Source organism: Myotis yumanensis, unplaced genomic scaffold (assembly GCF_028538775.1).
Source record: "Myotis yumanensis isolate MYYU_CA2020_CCGP unplaced genomic scaffold, mMyoYum1.0.hap1 SCAF_3, whole genome shotgun sequence".
Classification (NCBI taxonomy): domain Eukaryota; kingdom Metazoa; phylum Chordata; class Mammalia; order Chiroptera; family Vespertilionidae; genus Myotis; species Myotis yumanensis.
Genome location: NW_027223754.1, coordinates 105,825,079 through 105,840,347, shown reverse-complemented (window position 1 = coordinate 105,840,347; position 15,269 = coordinate 105,825,079). Strand labels below are relative to the sequence as shown.

The 15,269-nt window shown below is 44.0% G+C and overlaps 1 protein-coding gene across 6 annotated transcripts in view; it reads right to left on the bottom strand.

The window, feature by feature from the left end:
- Positions 1-15,269, bottom strand: part of MICAL3 (microtubule associated monooxygenase, calponin and LIM domain containing 3) — a 253,825-nt gene that overhangs the window by 104,411 nt on the left and 134,145 nt on the right. For all 6 annotated transcript variants that reach the window (XM_070409266.1, XM_070409267.1, XM_070409269.1 and 3 more), the window contains one exon: positions 14,763-14,949. In XM_070409266.1, coding sequence (XP_070265367.1) covers positions 14,763-14,949 — 187 coding nt within the window. The remainder of the gene's footprint in view (positions 1-14,762; positions 14,950-15,269) is intronic.

Here is a 15,269-nt window from a genome sequence, read left to right as displayed (position 1 = left end):
TGGTAAAGTCACTATGAAAACAGTAAAGAGGTTCTTCAATAAATGAAAAATAAGACTCATATGATCTAGCAATCCCACTTCTGGGTATTTACCTAAAGAAACAGAAGTCAAGATTTTGTTAAGAAATCTGCACCCCCATGTTAACTATAGCATTAATCACAATAGCCGAGATATGGAAACAACCTGTGTCCACTGATTGATGACTGGATAAAGAAGATGTGATTATATACACAATAACATATTATTATCAATAAAAGAAAATCCTATTTGTTAGGTTTGATTGAGCAATTGAATCGATATCCCTCCCCTGGGAACTGACTTTTCAGGCCATATCACCAAGGACATTCCCTTTTGCTGAGACCACACTTTACTTGCTGAGACCATATTCCATGATCTCTCCCCTCTGAACCTGCACAGAGAATTCTCTGCCCAGAAAAAGCCTGCCTAGAGTCCTTTAAAAACCTCTGACTCCCAGTCTTTGGGGGTTGCTGGAGCCATCTGAGGCTCAGCCATTGGGCGTGCGGATGACTGAATAAATTCGTAAACCCTCACCATTCTGGCCTCATGTGTTCCTCCTTCGGTGATTTAACATTTGGTACCAAAACTCAAGGGGGTTCCATGAGGATGGGGAGCCATCGCCTTGGCTTTGGTCACCCTGAGTTTGCTACTTGGAGAGCAGTAGGCAGCAGCAGCTTGACCTGGGCTTACCTTCGAATCCTATTCGGATGACTTGATTGCTGGCCTCCATTAGGCATTGCTCCCTTATGGACCCTCCCGAATCAGCCAAGGAGGACGCTGGATTGGGAACCTTTCCTTCTCCATTGCTGACCCTCCATCCCACACTGGCCAATCTTCTCTAGGTGAGTGATGTCCCACAATTCCCCTCGTCTTGAGTCTTCTGCCCACTCTCTCTCACTGACTTCTCAAAAGTCTCCCGTCTTAAAAGTCCTAGCACTAGGCCAGAAGACTCCTCAGCCATTTGGCTTTGGGTCCTTCTGGATTGGGGACGCCCAGTCCAGAGGGTCACCTCTCATTTCTCATGGTGATTTTTTTAGCAGCGGGGATGCCTGCCCTAAACAGTCACCTTTGGATTTGTGGTCTGTCACTCACATTTCCTCTCTTGTGGGCCATGCTACACTCCCTCTGCAAGTCTCACAGGGGAGATCATGCCCAATCACCTCATTTTCTTTTGTAACACTGTTTGGCCACAATATAAACTAGATAATAAGTCTCAATGGCCTGAAAATGGCACTTTTAATTTTAACACATTGCACAATTTAGATAATTGCTGTCACTGCAATGGAAAATGGTCAGAGATTCCCTACGTCCAGGCCATTTCACCCTTCAGTCCCAATCCTCTCGCTCACTCCTGCTCTATCCATCAGAACCTTCTCCTTCACACCAAATATCATACCCCTGACACTTCTGATTCTGAATCTACTTTTGACCCAACAGATCACTGACCTCCACCCCCTTAAACATCCCCTCCCTCACCTGCAGTAGATTCCCAAAACCTAGACCCTCCTAACCAGCAACCACCTTCTTCCCCATCCCCTGAGAGCCCAAATCCCAAGAACGCAAGCTCCAAAACAGCCTTTTCCCACCTATTTTGTCAACTATGACAAACTTAATGAAATCACTCAAGGCCCTGATGAAAACGCAGCTCTCTTTCTCTTCTGCCTCACAGAGACCTTACAGAAATTTACCACCTTAGACTTCACCTCCCCAGAGGGAGCCCTTCTTCTGAACACCCATTTTATATCCCAGTCAGCCCCCGACATACACTGCAAACTTAATAGACACAGATCTACAAACCCCTCAGAAAGACCTCGTTAACCTGACCTTTAAGGTCTTGGATAATAGAGATGAGGAGACCCAAATTCAAAAACAAAGTTGAGATCAGGCAAAGGCTGAGGCCAAGAGTAGGCCTTCCAGATCCTAGCCACCACTCTCATGAACCCCAAAGGAAGTGCCCAACACTCTCATGAACCCCAAACAAAGTCCTCCAACCAACAGTAAGTTAGAGCTAAGCCTCCTCCGGGCCTGTGCTTCAAATGCAACAAGGGAGGACACTGGACCAAGTCCTGTCCAAACCCGAGATCCCCTCCTGGGCCCTACCCAAGGTGCGGAAGGGAAGGCCACTGGAATCAGACTGTAGTCTGGCCCCTCCAGGTTGGACCTCAGAAAGGCTGCCCACTGGATCTGGTTTGGAGCTCCCAGACCTCCTGGGACTGGCCACCAAAGACCGAAGCTGCCCAGGCCTTGACAGGGCCCCACAGACATACATGACCAGGACAGAGCCTCGGGTAATGATTGTGGTGGCAGGTAAGCAGATCTCCTTTTTAATTGACACTGGGGCTACTTATTCTGCCCTCTCCAAATTCGCTGTGACCCTTTTCCCTTCCTCAGTCTCTATTATGGGGGTTGATAGACTAGTCTCACAGCCATTAGCCACCTCACCTCTACACTGCATCTTACTAAGTACACCCATTCACTCTTTTCTAGTTCTACCTCAATGCCCGACCAGAGCTACCGGGCATCCCCTCATAAAGCCCAGTTGTCCCAAACCACAGTTGCCTACCTCAGTCTCTCTCTCACCTCACAAAGTCGCACCATTCTTTAGACCAGGGGTGGGCAAACTTTTTGACTCGAGGGCCACAATGGGTTCTTAAACTGGACCAGAGGGCCGGAACAAAAGCATGGATGGAGTGTTTGTGTGAACTAATATAAATTCAAAGTAAACATCATTACATAAAAGGGTACGGTCTTTTTTTTGTTTGTTTTATTCATTTCAAACGGGCCGGATCCGGCCCGCGGGCCGTAGTTTGCCCACGGCTGCTTTAGACTGTAAACACCTTATCTCCTCCATGATTGTCCCCTCCTCTAAACAAGAAATACTCTCCTTTCTCGGGCTCGCTGGGTACTCCCCCCTCTGAGTTCTCAACTTCAGTCTTCTCGCAAAACTCCTCTATGACATGACATGGCGAAGGGACCCCCCTCCCCCCACTGAGCCTTTAGATTCCAAGGCCGGCATTATCACCCTCTTTAATGCTCTAAAAACTGCTCTCACCTCAGCGCCTTCTTACCCTCCCCGCTCCCAAAGAATAGTTTCTTTACTAAAACTGCAAAAGCTTAACAGTCTGGCTACTATCAGAAGCTGAACTCATTATCACCCAAACCTTAGCATGTTATCTTTAAGGAAAAATGTGGCAGTTTTAAATCCAAGCGGCTGGAGGCCTGGAAACTGCAGTCCTATAACAGGCTGTAGGGCCTGCCCCGCCTCCCCCCCGCCACCCCCCTCAGCCTTTTCTCCAGCCTCATATGCCTACATGTAATTTCCCAAAGTTTTCTTTGGCAACTTAAAAGCTTTGGAGCATTGCTGGGTTAAATGGTAAATATCTAAATATCTCAATAAGTTTTAAGTTCAACTGATTTTAGCTTTTGTTACAGAACATCTAAAGTAGATTTGGAACTGTGAATGTAATGTCTTGTGCTTTGTTAAAGTTATGTTTCTTTTTTTTTTTTTTTAAATATATTTTATTGATTTTTTACAGAGAGGAAGGGAGAGAGATAGAGAGTTAGAAACATCGATGAGAGAGAAACATCGACCAGCTGCCTCCTGCACATCTCCCACTGGGGATGTGCCCGCAACCCAGGTACATGCCCTTGACCGGAATCGAACCTGGGACCTTTCAGTCCGCAGGCCGACGCTCTATCCACTGAGCCAAACCGGTTTCGGCAAAGTTATGTTTCTTGAAAGTGAGAGTGTTCATAAGTGTTAATCTAAGTAATGCTGGCTGTAATTGGAAAATTAAGGTTACAAGCAGAATAGGGAAACTGAGATAGTAAAACAGTAGTTTGCAACCATCTAGAAAATCCAGATGCCAAGCAATTTGCAGCCATCTAGAAAACCCTATCTTCCCTAAACCAGTACACTTAAGAGTAAATGATTGAGGATAAACCTCATTTTGGTATATTAGACTACAGCCCTCCAAACTAATGTCTCTTTCCTTCCACCAGACCATTTATCATAATTCTTGTACTTCTAGCTTTTGCCCCAGTAATATTAAATTTTATAAAATAGTTCATCTCAACCAGGTTACAAGCCCTACTTGCACTCAGGAAATATCACCCCTAGACACCATCAAAACCTCCTTTTGTGCTCAGGCCTCATTGGCCCTTTGACACCCAGAACAAGGATGATGGGCCAGGTACAGGCATAGAAACTCACTGGGCCAGAAAGCTCTGGATGCTAGCAAGGGGCAAAACTGGGAAAACAAGAACCTCACCCCCAGGATAACCTATCCTCCCCTAGCAAATAACTAGTCGGGCAACTAAGACCCCCTGATCTTTTCCTCCCTAAAGATAACATCTAAGCCTCAGTTGTATTTTAGCTCCAAGCCCAGAAAAGCAGCAAAACCAGACAGGTGATACTGTGGCAGCCTCAGGACCAGCTTTTACCTCCCAAGTCACTCAACAGGTTTTCAAGCTTTCACCAACCAGTCCCTTGGGGAAATCATACTGCTGAGACCCCTCGTCCAGCCTACTACTATCAAATTCCATTCCCCTGTGATCTCGACGTCCCCTCTCAGCAGGAAGTAAATACAGAAGATATGACCTTCGTCCCTATTCCATAAAACAAAAAGGCTGGAATGTTAGGTCTGATCAAGTAACTGAATCGATACCCTCCCCCTTGGGAACTGACCTTTAGGCCACATCACAATGGACATTCCACTTACTTAGACCATTATCTCTCCCCTCCGGACTTTCCCAGAATCTGGACCTGCACAGAGTATTCTCCACCCAGAAAAAGTCCGCCTAGAGTCCTTTAAAAATCTCTGACTCCCAGTCTTTGGGGCTGATGGAGCCATCTGGGTCTCAGCCACCGGGTGTGCAGATGATAGAATAAATTCATAATCCCTCAGCATTCTGGCCTTGTGCATTCCTCCTTCAGTGACATAACACTATTGTTTGCAGCAATATGGATGGACCTTGAGGGCAGATAAAGACAAATACTATATGATATCACATGTGTAATGTAAAAAGACAAACACAGTGAAACAGAGCAGAGTGGTGGTTGCTAGGGCTTGAGGGATGAGGGATATGGTGAGATATAGGTCAAAGGGTTCAAAGTTCTAGTTATGAGATTAACAAATTTAGGGATCTAATGTACAGCATGCTGATTATAGCTAATAATACTGTATCATATATACTTGAATGTTGTCAAGAGAATGGATCTCAAATGTTATGACCAGAGCAACAGCCTCGTGAGCAGCCCGCCCCCATCCCAGGAGCAGAAACCACACGAGCAGCTGACTCCCCCCCCACCCCCCCCCGTCCAAGGAGCAGGAGCCCTGTGAGCAATATGCCACAGTCCAAGGAGCAGCAGCCTCACGAGCGGCCCGCCCACATCTGAGGAGCGGCAGCCCAGCGCAGTCTGCCCCTGTCCGAGGAACAGCAGCTACATGAGCACTCTGCAGCCATCCAAGGAGCAGCAGCGTGTGCAGCCCACCCCCATCTGAGAAGCAGCAGCCTCGTGAGCAGCCCGCCCCCATCCAAAGAGCAGCAAATGTGTGAGCAGCCTGTCCCTGCCAGCCAGAGCCATGACTACTGCGAGCAGCGCAGACAAGAGGAGCAGCCACTGCCACCACCACCCAAGGAGCAGCCACTGCCCAAGGAGCAGCCCCTGCATGACTCGACACCTAGATCCTTCAGTGAGAGCAAAAATGGGGAGACAAAGAAACCCCCAGAGGAAAGAAAAGGAGAAATCAACAGAAAAGCAGCTAAGTGAAATGGAGGCATGCAATATGTCAGAAAAAGAATTCAGAATAAGGGTCATACAGTTCATAAACCAGATGGATGAAAAAAATCAACAACTTATGTAAGAATCAAGAAGAAATAAAGAGTGATATAGCTGCAATAAAAAACACCATGGAACGTTTCAACAGTAGACCAGGAGAAGTGGAGGACCGAATTAGCGAATTAGAAAAAAGGGAAGCAAAACACACCCAAACTTAATTGCAATTGGAGAAAAAAATTAAGAGACAGGAGGAGAGCCTATGGGAGCTTTGGGACAACATGAAACAAAGCAACATATGAATAATAGGGGTGCCACAATGACAGGAAGAGGAACAAGGGTAAGAAAACCTAATTAAAGAAATCATGTTAGAAAACTTCCCTGATGTGGGGAAGAAAAAAAATCACACAAGCACAGAGAGTCCCAAACAAGATAAACCCGAAAAGACCCACAACAAGACACATCATAATTAAGATGGCAAACGTTCAGGACAAAGAGAGAATCTTAAAGGCTGCAAGAGAGAGAAAGAAAGTTACGTACAAGGGATCTGCCATTAGATTATCAAATGATTTCTCAACAGAAACACATCAGGACAGAAAAGAATGGCAGGAAATTTACAAAGTGACGCAAAGCAAGGGACTGAATCCAAGAATACTCTAGCCAGCTAGGCTATCATTCAAAATTGAAGGGGAAATAAGGAGCTTCACAGACAAAAAGAATTCTAAGGGGGCTTATCACTACCAAGCCAGCAATGAAAGAAATGCTAAAGGGACTGGTGTAAAAAGGAGAAATAAAAAGGGAAGAAGAAACACAGCCACAAAAATAAAAATGGCTACAAACAAGTACCTACCAATAATAATTTTAAATGTAAACAGACTAAATTCTCCAATCAAAAGACATCGAATGGCTGAATGGATAAAAAACATGACCCATATATATGCTGTCTACAAGAGACCCACCTCCGAACAAGGGACTCATATGAACGGAAAGTGAAGGGATGGAAAAATATCTTTCAGGCAAATGGAAATGAAAAAAATAAAAAAAAAAGCTGGGGTAGCAACACTATCTGACAAAACAGACCTCAAAGTGAAGGCAATAACAAGAGATAAGGAAGGCCATTTCATAATATTATAGGGATCGATACAACAAGAGGATAAAACCCTGGTAAACATATATGCACCCAATGCAGGAGCACCCAAATACATTAAAAAAAACTCCTGAAAGATATCAAGGGCGAGATCGACAACAATACAATCATAGTAGGGGTCTTTAATACCCCACTGACATCACTGGATAAATCCTCTAGACAAAAAATCAGCGAAGAAACAGCAATCCTAAATGACGCACTAGATCAGATGGACTTAATTGACATCTTCAGTACATTTCAACCCAAAGCAACGGAACATACATTCTTCTCAAGTGCACATGGGACATTTTCAAAGACAGACGACATATTGGGTCACAGGCAAAGTCTCTCCAAATTCAAGAAAACTGAAATCATATCAAGCATCTTCTCAGACCAAATGACATAATATTAGAAATCAAATACCATAAAAACAATAAAAAAAATCCAAACACTTCAAAGCTGAATAGCATGCTATTAAATAATGACTGGGTTACCACAGAGATCAAAGAAGAAAATAAAAACACCCTGGAAATGAATGACAATGGAAACACAACAATCCAAAATCTATGGGACACAATGAAAGCAATCCTGAGAGGGAAGTTTATAGCTCTACAGGTCTACCCCAAAAAACAAGAAAAAATGGTAACATATCATCTAACTCTACAATGTAAAGAATTAGAAAGAGAGTAACAAGAAAAGCCCAAAGTGAGCAGAAGGAAGGAGATAATAAAGATCAGAGCAGAGAGGGATGGGAAGATGGCTGCCGAAGGGAAGGCAGACTGCAAGATAGTGTGAGAGTGAGAGAACGAAAAGAGAGTGTGTGGACGTACCGAGACTGTAAATTTGTGGGTGAGCGATAGCTATACTCCAGGGGACTGTTGGAGTATAGCCCGTAACCAGGCAGCCTCCACTGCTGCTGAAATCTCTCCCGGAGTGGCTGGCTCAGCTGCGGAGACCGCGCCATCTTGAGTGGCTGATATCAGAAGCGTATACATCCAGAAACCCTGCAACCACGGCACCCAGGGTCCAGTTACGAACCTAGGAACACCGGATCTCAAGCAGCTCGAACACTTGGACTCAGACGAGCCCTACTCCTCCTCACGGAAAGGTCAGATTTCGCCCAGATAAAGGTGCGGTTTGTAATTCTGCTCGGAGAGAGGAACACGCGCGGGGGAAGTCTGCGCCTCACAAAGTCCTCGGCCGTTGGGGCCAGCATGATCTGCGAGTGTGGAAGGGGTCCCGCAGGGCTGCTGGCAGAAGGGAACTCTAAAAATCAGCCCATAGCTGGACTGGGGCCAAAAAGGCAGCCTCAGATTTTGCCAGCGTGCTGGCTGCTTAGTGCCAGGGGAGAGAGGACGTGCAGAAGAGACTTTGGGAGAATTGTGCACTCTGGCTCTTTTTGTGTTTTTGTTTGTTTGTTTGTTTTCTCCTTAAATCTTTGATTTTGGTTATTACACCCAGTACATAGGATTGCCCAGTTGGGGTCACTCACAGAGACTGCAGGGGAAAGTAGTTTTTGTGGAACCTGGGAATCAGAGCATGGAGTAACGACCAAGGAACCAGCTCTAGGGCAGTCAACTCTCCCAAACCAGTATTAAGTGCGATAGAGAAAACAAAAACTAAATACTGGCTAGAGAGGACTTATAGCCTCGGAGGTCAATCCAGAAACACTGCCACCCAGGGGCTGAACCACGAACTGACTCTTCTATAAACACAAATAAAGGCAGACTGGGAAACAAAGAAATACTGCCTGCTTTAAAATCAGGACTGTGGTTTACAATACGGAGGAACAGTGTATCGCAGGGAACTTCAACACTCTCCTGAATATCTGATAGGACTAAGATGTGCCAAACAGAAGAATAGAGGAAGTGAAGGACCTTCAGTACTGCACATTTTTATTTTTTTTAAGAAACTAATTTTTTTTCTTTTTTCGTCACCTGATTTTACCTTTTCAATTACATTTTTATTTTTAACCAGTATTATTACTACTACCATTTTACCTTTTTTTTTTAAAGTGTCATTTTATTTTCTATTTATTTTATTTTAGGATTAGTGTTCTACATTCTATTTTCATCTTTCCTTTAGCATCATTTCACTCGATCTCAACTTTACCTTTATGCCAAAACTCTCTTCCTCACTTTTCCCCTTCTGTTGTCCTGTTTCTCTTACCCTATTCCTGCTTTAGATTTTCCCTATTCCTTCTTTTTACCCCCTGTTAAAATTTCACCCTATTTATATATCTAATTTCCAATCCTCTGCTCTAAGTACATATACACCTCTCTCTTCTCTTTATTCACTATCCAAAATTATTTTTCTCGCTGTCGTTTTGTTGTTGTTTGCTTGATTGTTGATTATATTGGGTTTTTTTTATGCTTGTTTGTGAGATTGTTTCGCTTTTTCTTTTTTTCTTTTTTTTTTTTTCCCCGGTTATTTTTTGCCTCTGTTTTCCCTCGCCTCACGTGATATTAGTTCTTTGTAGTTTGCAATCATCTCTAGGTATCTGTTGCTGGAATTTGTTGGGATAAGTGGCTGTTCTATTGGAGTTTTCTCCCCATATAAATAGTTTCTTCCCCTCTTCTATTTCATTTTCTTTCTTTTCTCTCTTACTTTTCTTTTCCTTTTCCCAATTTCATTTTTGCACTCTTTTTTTTTTCTTTTTCTATTTTTTCTTTTTCTCTTCTTCTTTCTTCCTTACCCCCTAATTCTCTTTTCTCTGGTGGTCACCTTTATTTGGGGTTAGTAGTATCATGAATACATTTGTGTTCATTGCCTTGTGCGTTGTGCCTTGTTGTGTTGTATTTTGTGCCTTTAAATCAACGCAGCAGAGAGAGAACTACATAACCAAACACCTGGAGAAGTGAGATTATGGGGAGACAAAGAAACAGCCCGCATATGAAAGAAAAACAGGCATCACCAGAAAAGGAAGTAAACGAAATGGAGGCAATGGAGGCAAGCAACCTGTCAGAGAAAGAATTCAGAGAAATGGCCATAAGGTGGCTGAAAAGAATGGAAGACAAATTCAACAATATGTGTAAGAACCAAGAGGAAATGAAGAAGAACCAAGAAGAAATAAAAAATGACATCACTGCTATAAAGAACTCAAAAGAAAACATCAACAGTAGACTAGAAGAAGCAGAGGACCGCATCAGTGAGCTAGAAGACAAGCTAGGAAAAAACACCCAAGCAGAGCAGCTTCTAGGAAAAAAAATTAAAAAGCAGGAGGAGAGCCTAAGAGAACTTTGGGACAACATGAAATGAAACAACATCTGCATAATAGGGGTGCTAGAAGGAGAGGAAACTGAGCAAGGAATAGAAAATCTGTTTGAAAAAATAACGACAGAAAACTTCCCTGATATAGGGAAGAAAAAACTCACACAAATCCAAGAAGCTCACAGAGTCCCAAACAAAATGAACCCCAAAAGACCGACGCCAAGGCACATTATAATTAAATTGCCAAACACCAACGACAAAGCAAGAATCTTAAAAGCGGCCAGAGAGAGACAGAAAGTTACCTACAGAGGATCCCCCATCAGACTAGCGACTGATTTCTCAACAGAAACACATCAGGCCAGAAGGGAATGGAATGCAATATACAAAGTCCTACAAAGGAAGGGTCTGAATCCAAGAATACTGTACCCAGCAAGGTTATCAACCAAAATTGAGGGTGAAATCAGGAGCTTCACAGACAAAAAGGACTACGGGAGTTTATTACCACCAAACCAGCAATGCAAGAAATGCTAAAGGGTCTGCTGTAAAAAGAAAAAATAGGAAACAAAGAAGGAACACAGGGATAAAGAATAAAAATGGAGACTAACAATTATCTATCAATAATAACTTTAAATATAAATGGATTAAATGCCCCAATCAAAAGACATAGGGTAACTGAGTGGATAAGAAAACATGACCCATATATCTTCTGTCTACAGGAAACCCACCTCAGAAAAAAAGACGCACACAGACTCATGGTGAAGGGATGGAAAAAGGTTTTTCAGGCGAATGGAAATGAAAAGAAAGTTGGGGTAGCAATACTTATATCTGACAAATTAGATCTCAAAGTGAAAGAAATAAAAAGAGATAAGGAAGGCCACTTCATAATACTAAAGGGATCAATCCAACAAGAAGAAATAACTCTGGTAAACATATACGCACCCAATATAGGAGCACCCAAATACAAAAAAAAAACTTCTAGAGATCAAGGGAGAGAGAGATTGACAGCAATACAATCATAGTAGGGGACTTTAATACCCCACTATCACCATTGGACAAATCCTCTAAACAAAAAATCAGCAAAGAAACATCAATCCTAAATGACTCACTAGATTGGATGGAATTGACATATTCAGAACATTTCACCCCAAAGCCACAGAATATACATTCTTCTCAAGTGCACATGGGTCATTTTCAAAGATAGACCATATATTGGGTCACAGGCAAAGTCAGCAAATGCTGTAATTGAGTGCATTGAAAAACATCATATTCCACTCGATAAAACTGTCTCACTTTCAACAGACGGGGTGAAAAGTATCACCGGCGTAAGAAACGGGTTTGTTGCTATTTTGAAAGAAAAAATTAATCACGAGATACTTACTTACCATTGCATCATTTATCAAGAAGGGCTTTGTGTGCAAACATTTCCAGAAGAAATTTGCAAAGTGATGGAATTGGTGATTAAGATTATCAACTCCATTATAGCTAAAGCTCTTAATCATCGCCAATTTAAAGAATTTTTAGTTGAAATGAAGAGTGAGTACACAGATCTTCTACTGCATAACAAGGTACGTTGGTTATCAAGATGAAACGTTTCGCTTCCTTATTAACAGAAATTAAAGCATTTCTCCTTGAGAAGGGTGTTCACTATCCAGAACTAACGAACGATCAGTGGATACAAAAATTTTATTTCATGGTAGACGTTACGTCTCATCTAAATCAGCTTAATCGTGAACTACAGGGAAAAGGAAACACAATTTTTTCGATGTTAGAATAAGTTATTTCATTCAAAAACAAATTATCTCTTTTTGCTCAAGATTTTGAAAGAGAAACTTTGATTCACTTTCCAAGCCTGTTGAAAAATCGCCAAGAAAATAATTGATATTGACATTTGCTATTTCAAAACAACACTTTTAAATATGAGGGAAGCTTTTCTCAACAGGTTTTAGGAACTCAGAAACAGCAAAGCGACATTAGCCTTTGTTAAAAAACCTCTTAATGCTACTGTAACAGAATTAAATTTTTCTCCCTTTAATATTGACATTGGCAACTTTGAAATGCAATTGCTGGATTTAAAAAACAAAGAACTGTGGAGCTCGAAATTTGAACGTCTTTGTGCTGATATAGAAATATTGAAGAAAAACAAATGTGAACTTAGTTCACAGCACAAGTGGTCTGCTTTGAAAGACCTGGAGAAGGAAGATATGCTGATTTTTAACACCTGGAATAGTAATCCTGACTCATATAATCAACTGAAAAAACTAGCGTTTGCTGTTCTTTCCTTATTCGGGTCTACATATTTATGCGAACAATCATTTTCAAGCATGAACCTTATCAAAAGTAAATTGAGAAGTCGTCTTATTGATGAGAACCTGGAATCGTGCCTAAAATTAAAAACAACAACATACAAACCTGACTTACCCAAACTTTCCAAGGAGATGCAAGGCCATTGTTCACATTAGTGTTTGTCAGCCATTGTCATGATTTAATTTTTGGATATTGTAAGGTAACTTGTAAGGAATTTAATTTTATCAATAAATAATATAATTATTAAGTATGATATCAGGTTTTATTCAATGTACCTATAGTTTAACTAAGACTTAAAATTTTAAGTAAAGTTTATTAAGTTAATTTTAGGGAACATTGTAGAGTGAAAGAAGATGTAGTGTTGAGGATTAAGAAAGGTATGTTGAGATGGTCATATAGAGAGGATGAACAAAAGGAGATAGATGAAAGAAGTATATAAGACGAGTGTGGATGGGAGAGTTGGAAGGGGTCGACCTCAGCGAACGTACCTCAATCAGACTGAGGACGTTTTTAGCAAAGGCCAGCTTAGGAGTACCCTGATTAAGTTAATAACAATGTACCTACCTATATAGTTTAAGTTTAAAAAATTTGGCTCTCAAAAGAAATTTCAATTGTTGCACTGTTGATATTTGGCTCAGCTGACTAATGAGTTTGCCAACCACTGTGCTAGGCTACAGAGAGGTGGGAACAGTGGGCACAATTCTGTCATCTTCAGGAGGCAAAAGTCTGAGAACGCAGGGGCACGGGATCTGGTTTCAACTTGTCATTGACCTTAGGCAAGAAATGGGACTTTTATAGGCCTGTGATTCCCCTTCTCTAAAGTAAAGACAAAAAAGACTTATCCACATCATGTCCCTTATATCTTAGGATCCCACCATGAGGTAAGAAAGCAAGTGTCTGTGAAGCCGGGAAAGTGATTTAAGTAAGTGCATGCCATTTTCATTACCATCATCATAGTAATGCTATGATACAGCCTGATGACTTTGGGGAACTATTTATAAGAGTTTTAGAGAAAAAAAACAAAGACTAGAGGGAGACGGATGGGAAGGGGTAGGAGAGGCAGAATGATAAAATCCTATATAATAAAGAGCTAATATGCAAATGGTTACCACTCCCTCATGCCGTCATGCCTTAATGGCTCAGACATTCAACACGGGGGAGAGAGGAAGGGGGACCAGCCAGGCACAAATGAGCTCGAGAGAGAGGAATGGGGACCAGCCAGGCTGCAACCCGGGAGAGGGACAAGCCGCCCGCCCTGCCCAGGCACCAGTGGCTGTGCCTGCGCCTGCAGCCCGGGAGAGGAACAAGTTACCCGCCCCATGGTCCCGAGCGCCAGTGACTGTATCTATGGCTATGGCCCAGGAGAGGGACAAGCTGCCCGCCCTGTGGTCCCGAAAACCAGCAGCTGAGTCTGCGGATGTGGCCCAGGAGAGGGACAAGCTGCCCGCCCCGTGGTCCCAGGTGCCAGTGGCTGCACCTGTGCCTGCGGCCCGGGAGAGGGACAAGCCACACGCCCCGCAGTCCCGGGCACCAGCGCCTGTGGCCTGGGAAGGGACAAGCTGCCCGCCCTGTGGTCCTGAGCACCAGCAGCTGCGTCTGCACCTGTAGCCCGAGAGAGAAACAAGCCGCTTGCCATGTGGTCCTGGGCGCCAATGGCTGCACCTGTGGCCCGGGAGAGGGACAAGCTGCCTGCCCCGAGGTCCTGGGCACCAGCACCTGTGGATGCAGCCCAGGAGAGGGACAAGCTGCTCGCCCTGCAGTCCTGGGCACCTGAGGCTGTGGCCCAGGCGAAGCCACCTGCCCACGGTCTCCTGCAGCTGCGGCTGGCCCCGGTGAAGCTGGCCCGGGTCCTGGGTGCCTATGGCTGGCCAGAGGGAGGGAAGCCCGGGTCCTGGGTGCCTGTGACCAGCTGGAGGAAGGAATCCTGGGTCCCGGGTGTGGGGTGAGGCAGAGGCAGTTAGGGGTGATCAGGCCAGCAGGGGAGCAGTTAGGGGCGATTAGGCCAGTAGGGGAGGAGTTAGGGGTGATCAGGCAGGCAGGCAGAGGTGGTTAGGGGCGATCAGGCAGGCAGGCAGGCAGGTGAGCGGTTAGGAGCCGGCGGTCCCGGATTGTGAGAGGCAGTCGGACATTCCCCAAGGGATCCCGGATTGGAGAGGGTGTAGGCTGGGCTGAGGGACGCCCCCCCTCCACCCCATGCACGAATTTCGTGCACTGGGCCTCTAGTGTATACATAAGAGCATGGTAAGAGGCCCTAAGATCTGCTCAAATGGAAAAAAGGGCCCTAAGTTCAGTTTCTAAGTATGGCCTCAAGTAAAACAGACTCACCATCTTCGATGTCATAGGCATAGGCCGAGAGGCGCAGTGTGGTGGCACAGTAGTCGCATTTGAAGCAGCTCCGATGGAAGAACTTGCCCTCAGCACTCAGTCTCTCCATCACGTAGACCCGCTTCTGGCAAAAATAGCACGTGTCGCTGCCTCCCAAGTTCTGTGGAAACTCCTTCTTTACTGAGCCCTATAAAGGGGTGTGGGGCACACATGTCAGGGCAATGTCTCTCGGGCTCACCTCCAGGAGGTGCATGACCCTTTCTGTAGTTGAAACCAACCCTCACTAAGGGATTTTCTTCTGAGTCTGACTAAGATGCTCACTTTGCTCCTGGCTCTCCAAAAGAGCAGCTGCATTACTACAGTGGCTGTCACATGTGTCCCACATAGCACGCAGCTCCAGTGGATTCTGAATCCATGTGATTCAAGCCAAGAGGAAACATGAGTCTGTTTTACAGAATTTCATAAAAATCAAACCAAGTTATTTTGACACAACTGTTTTTGAAGGTA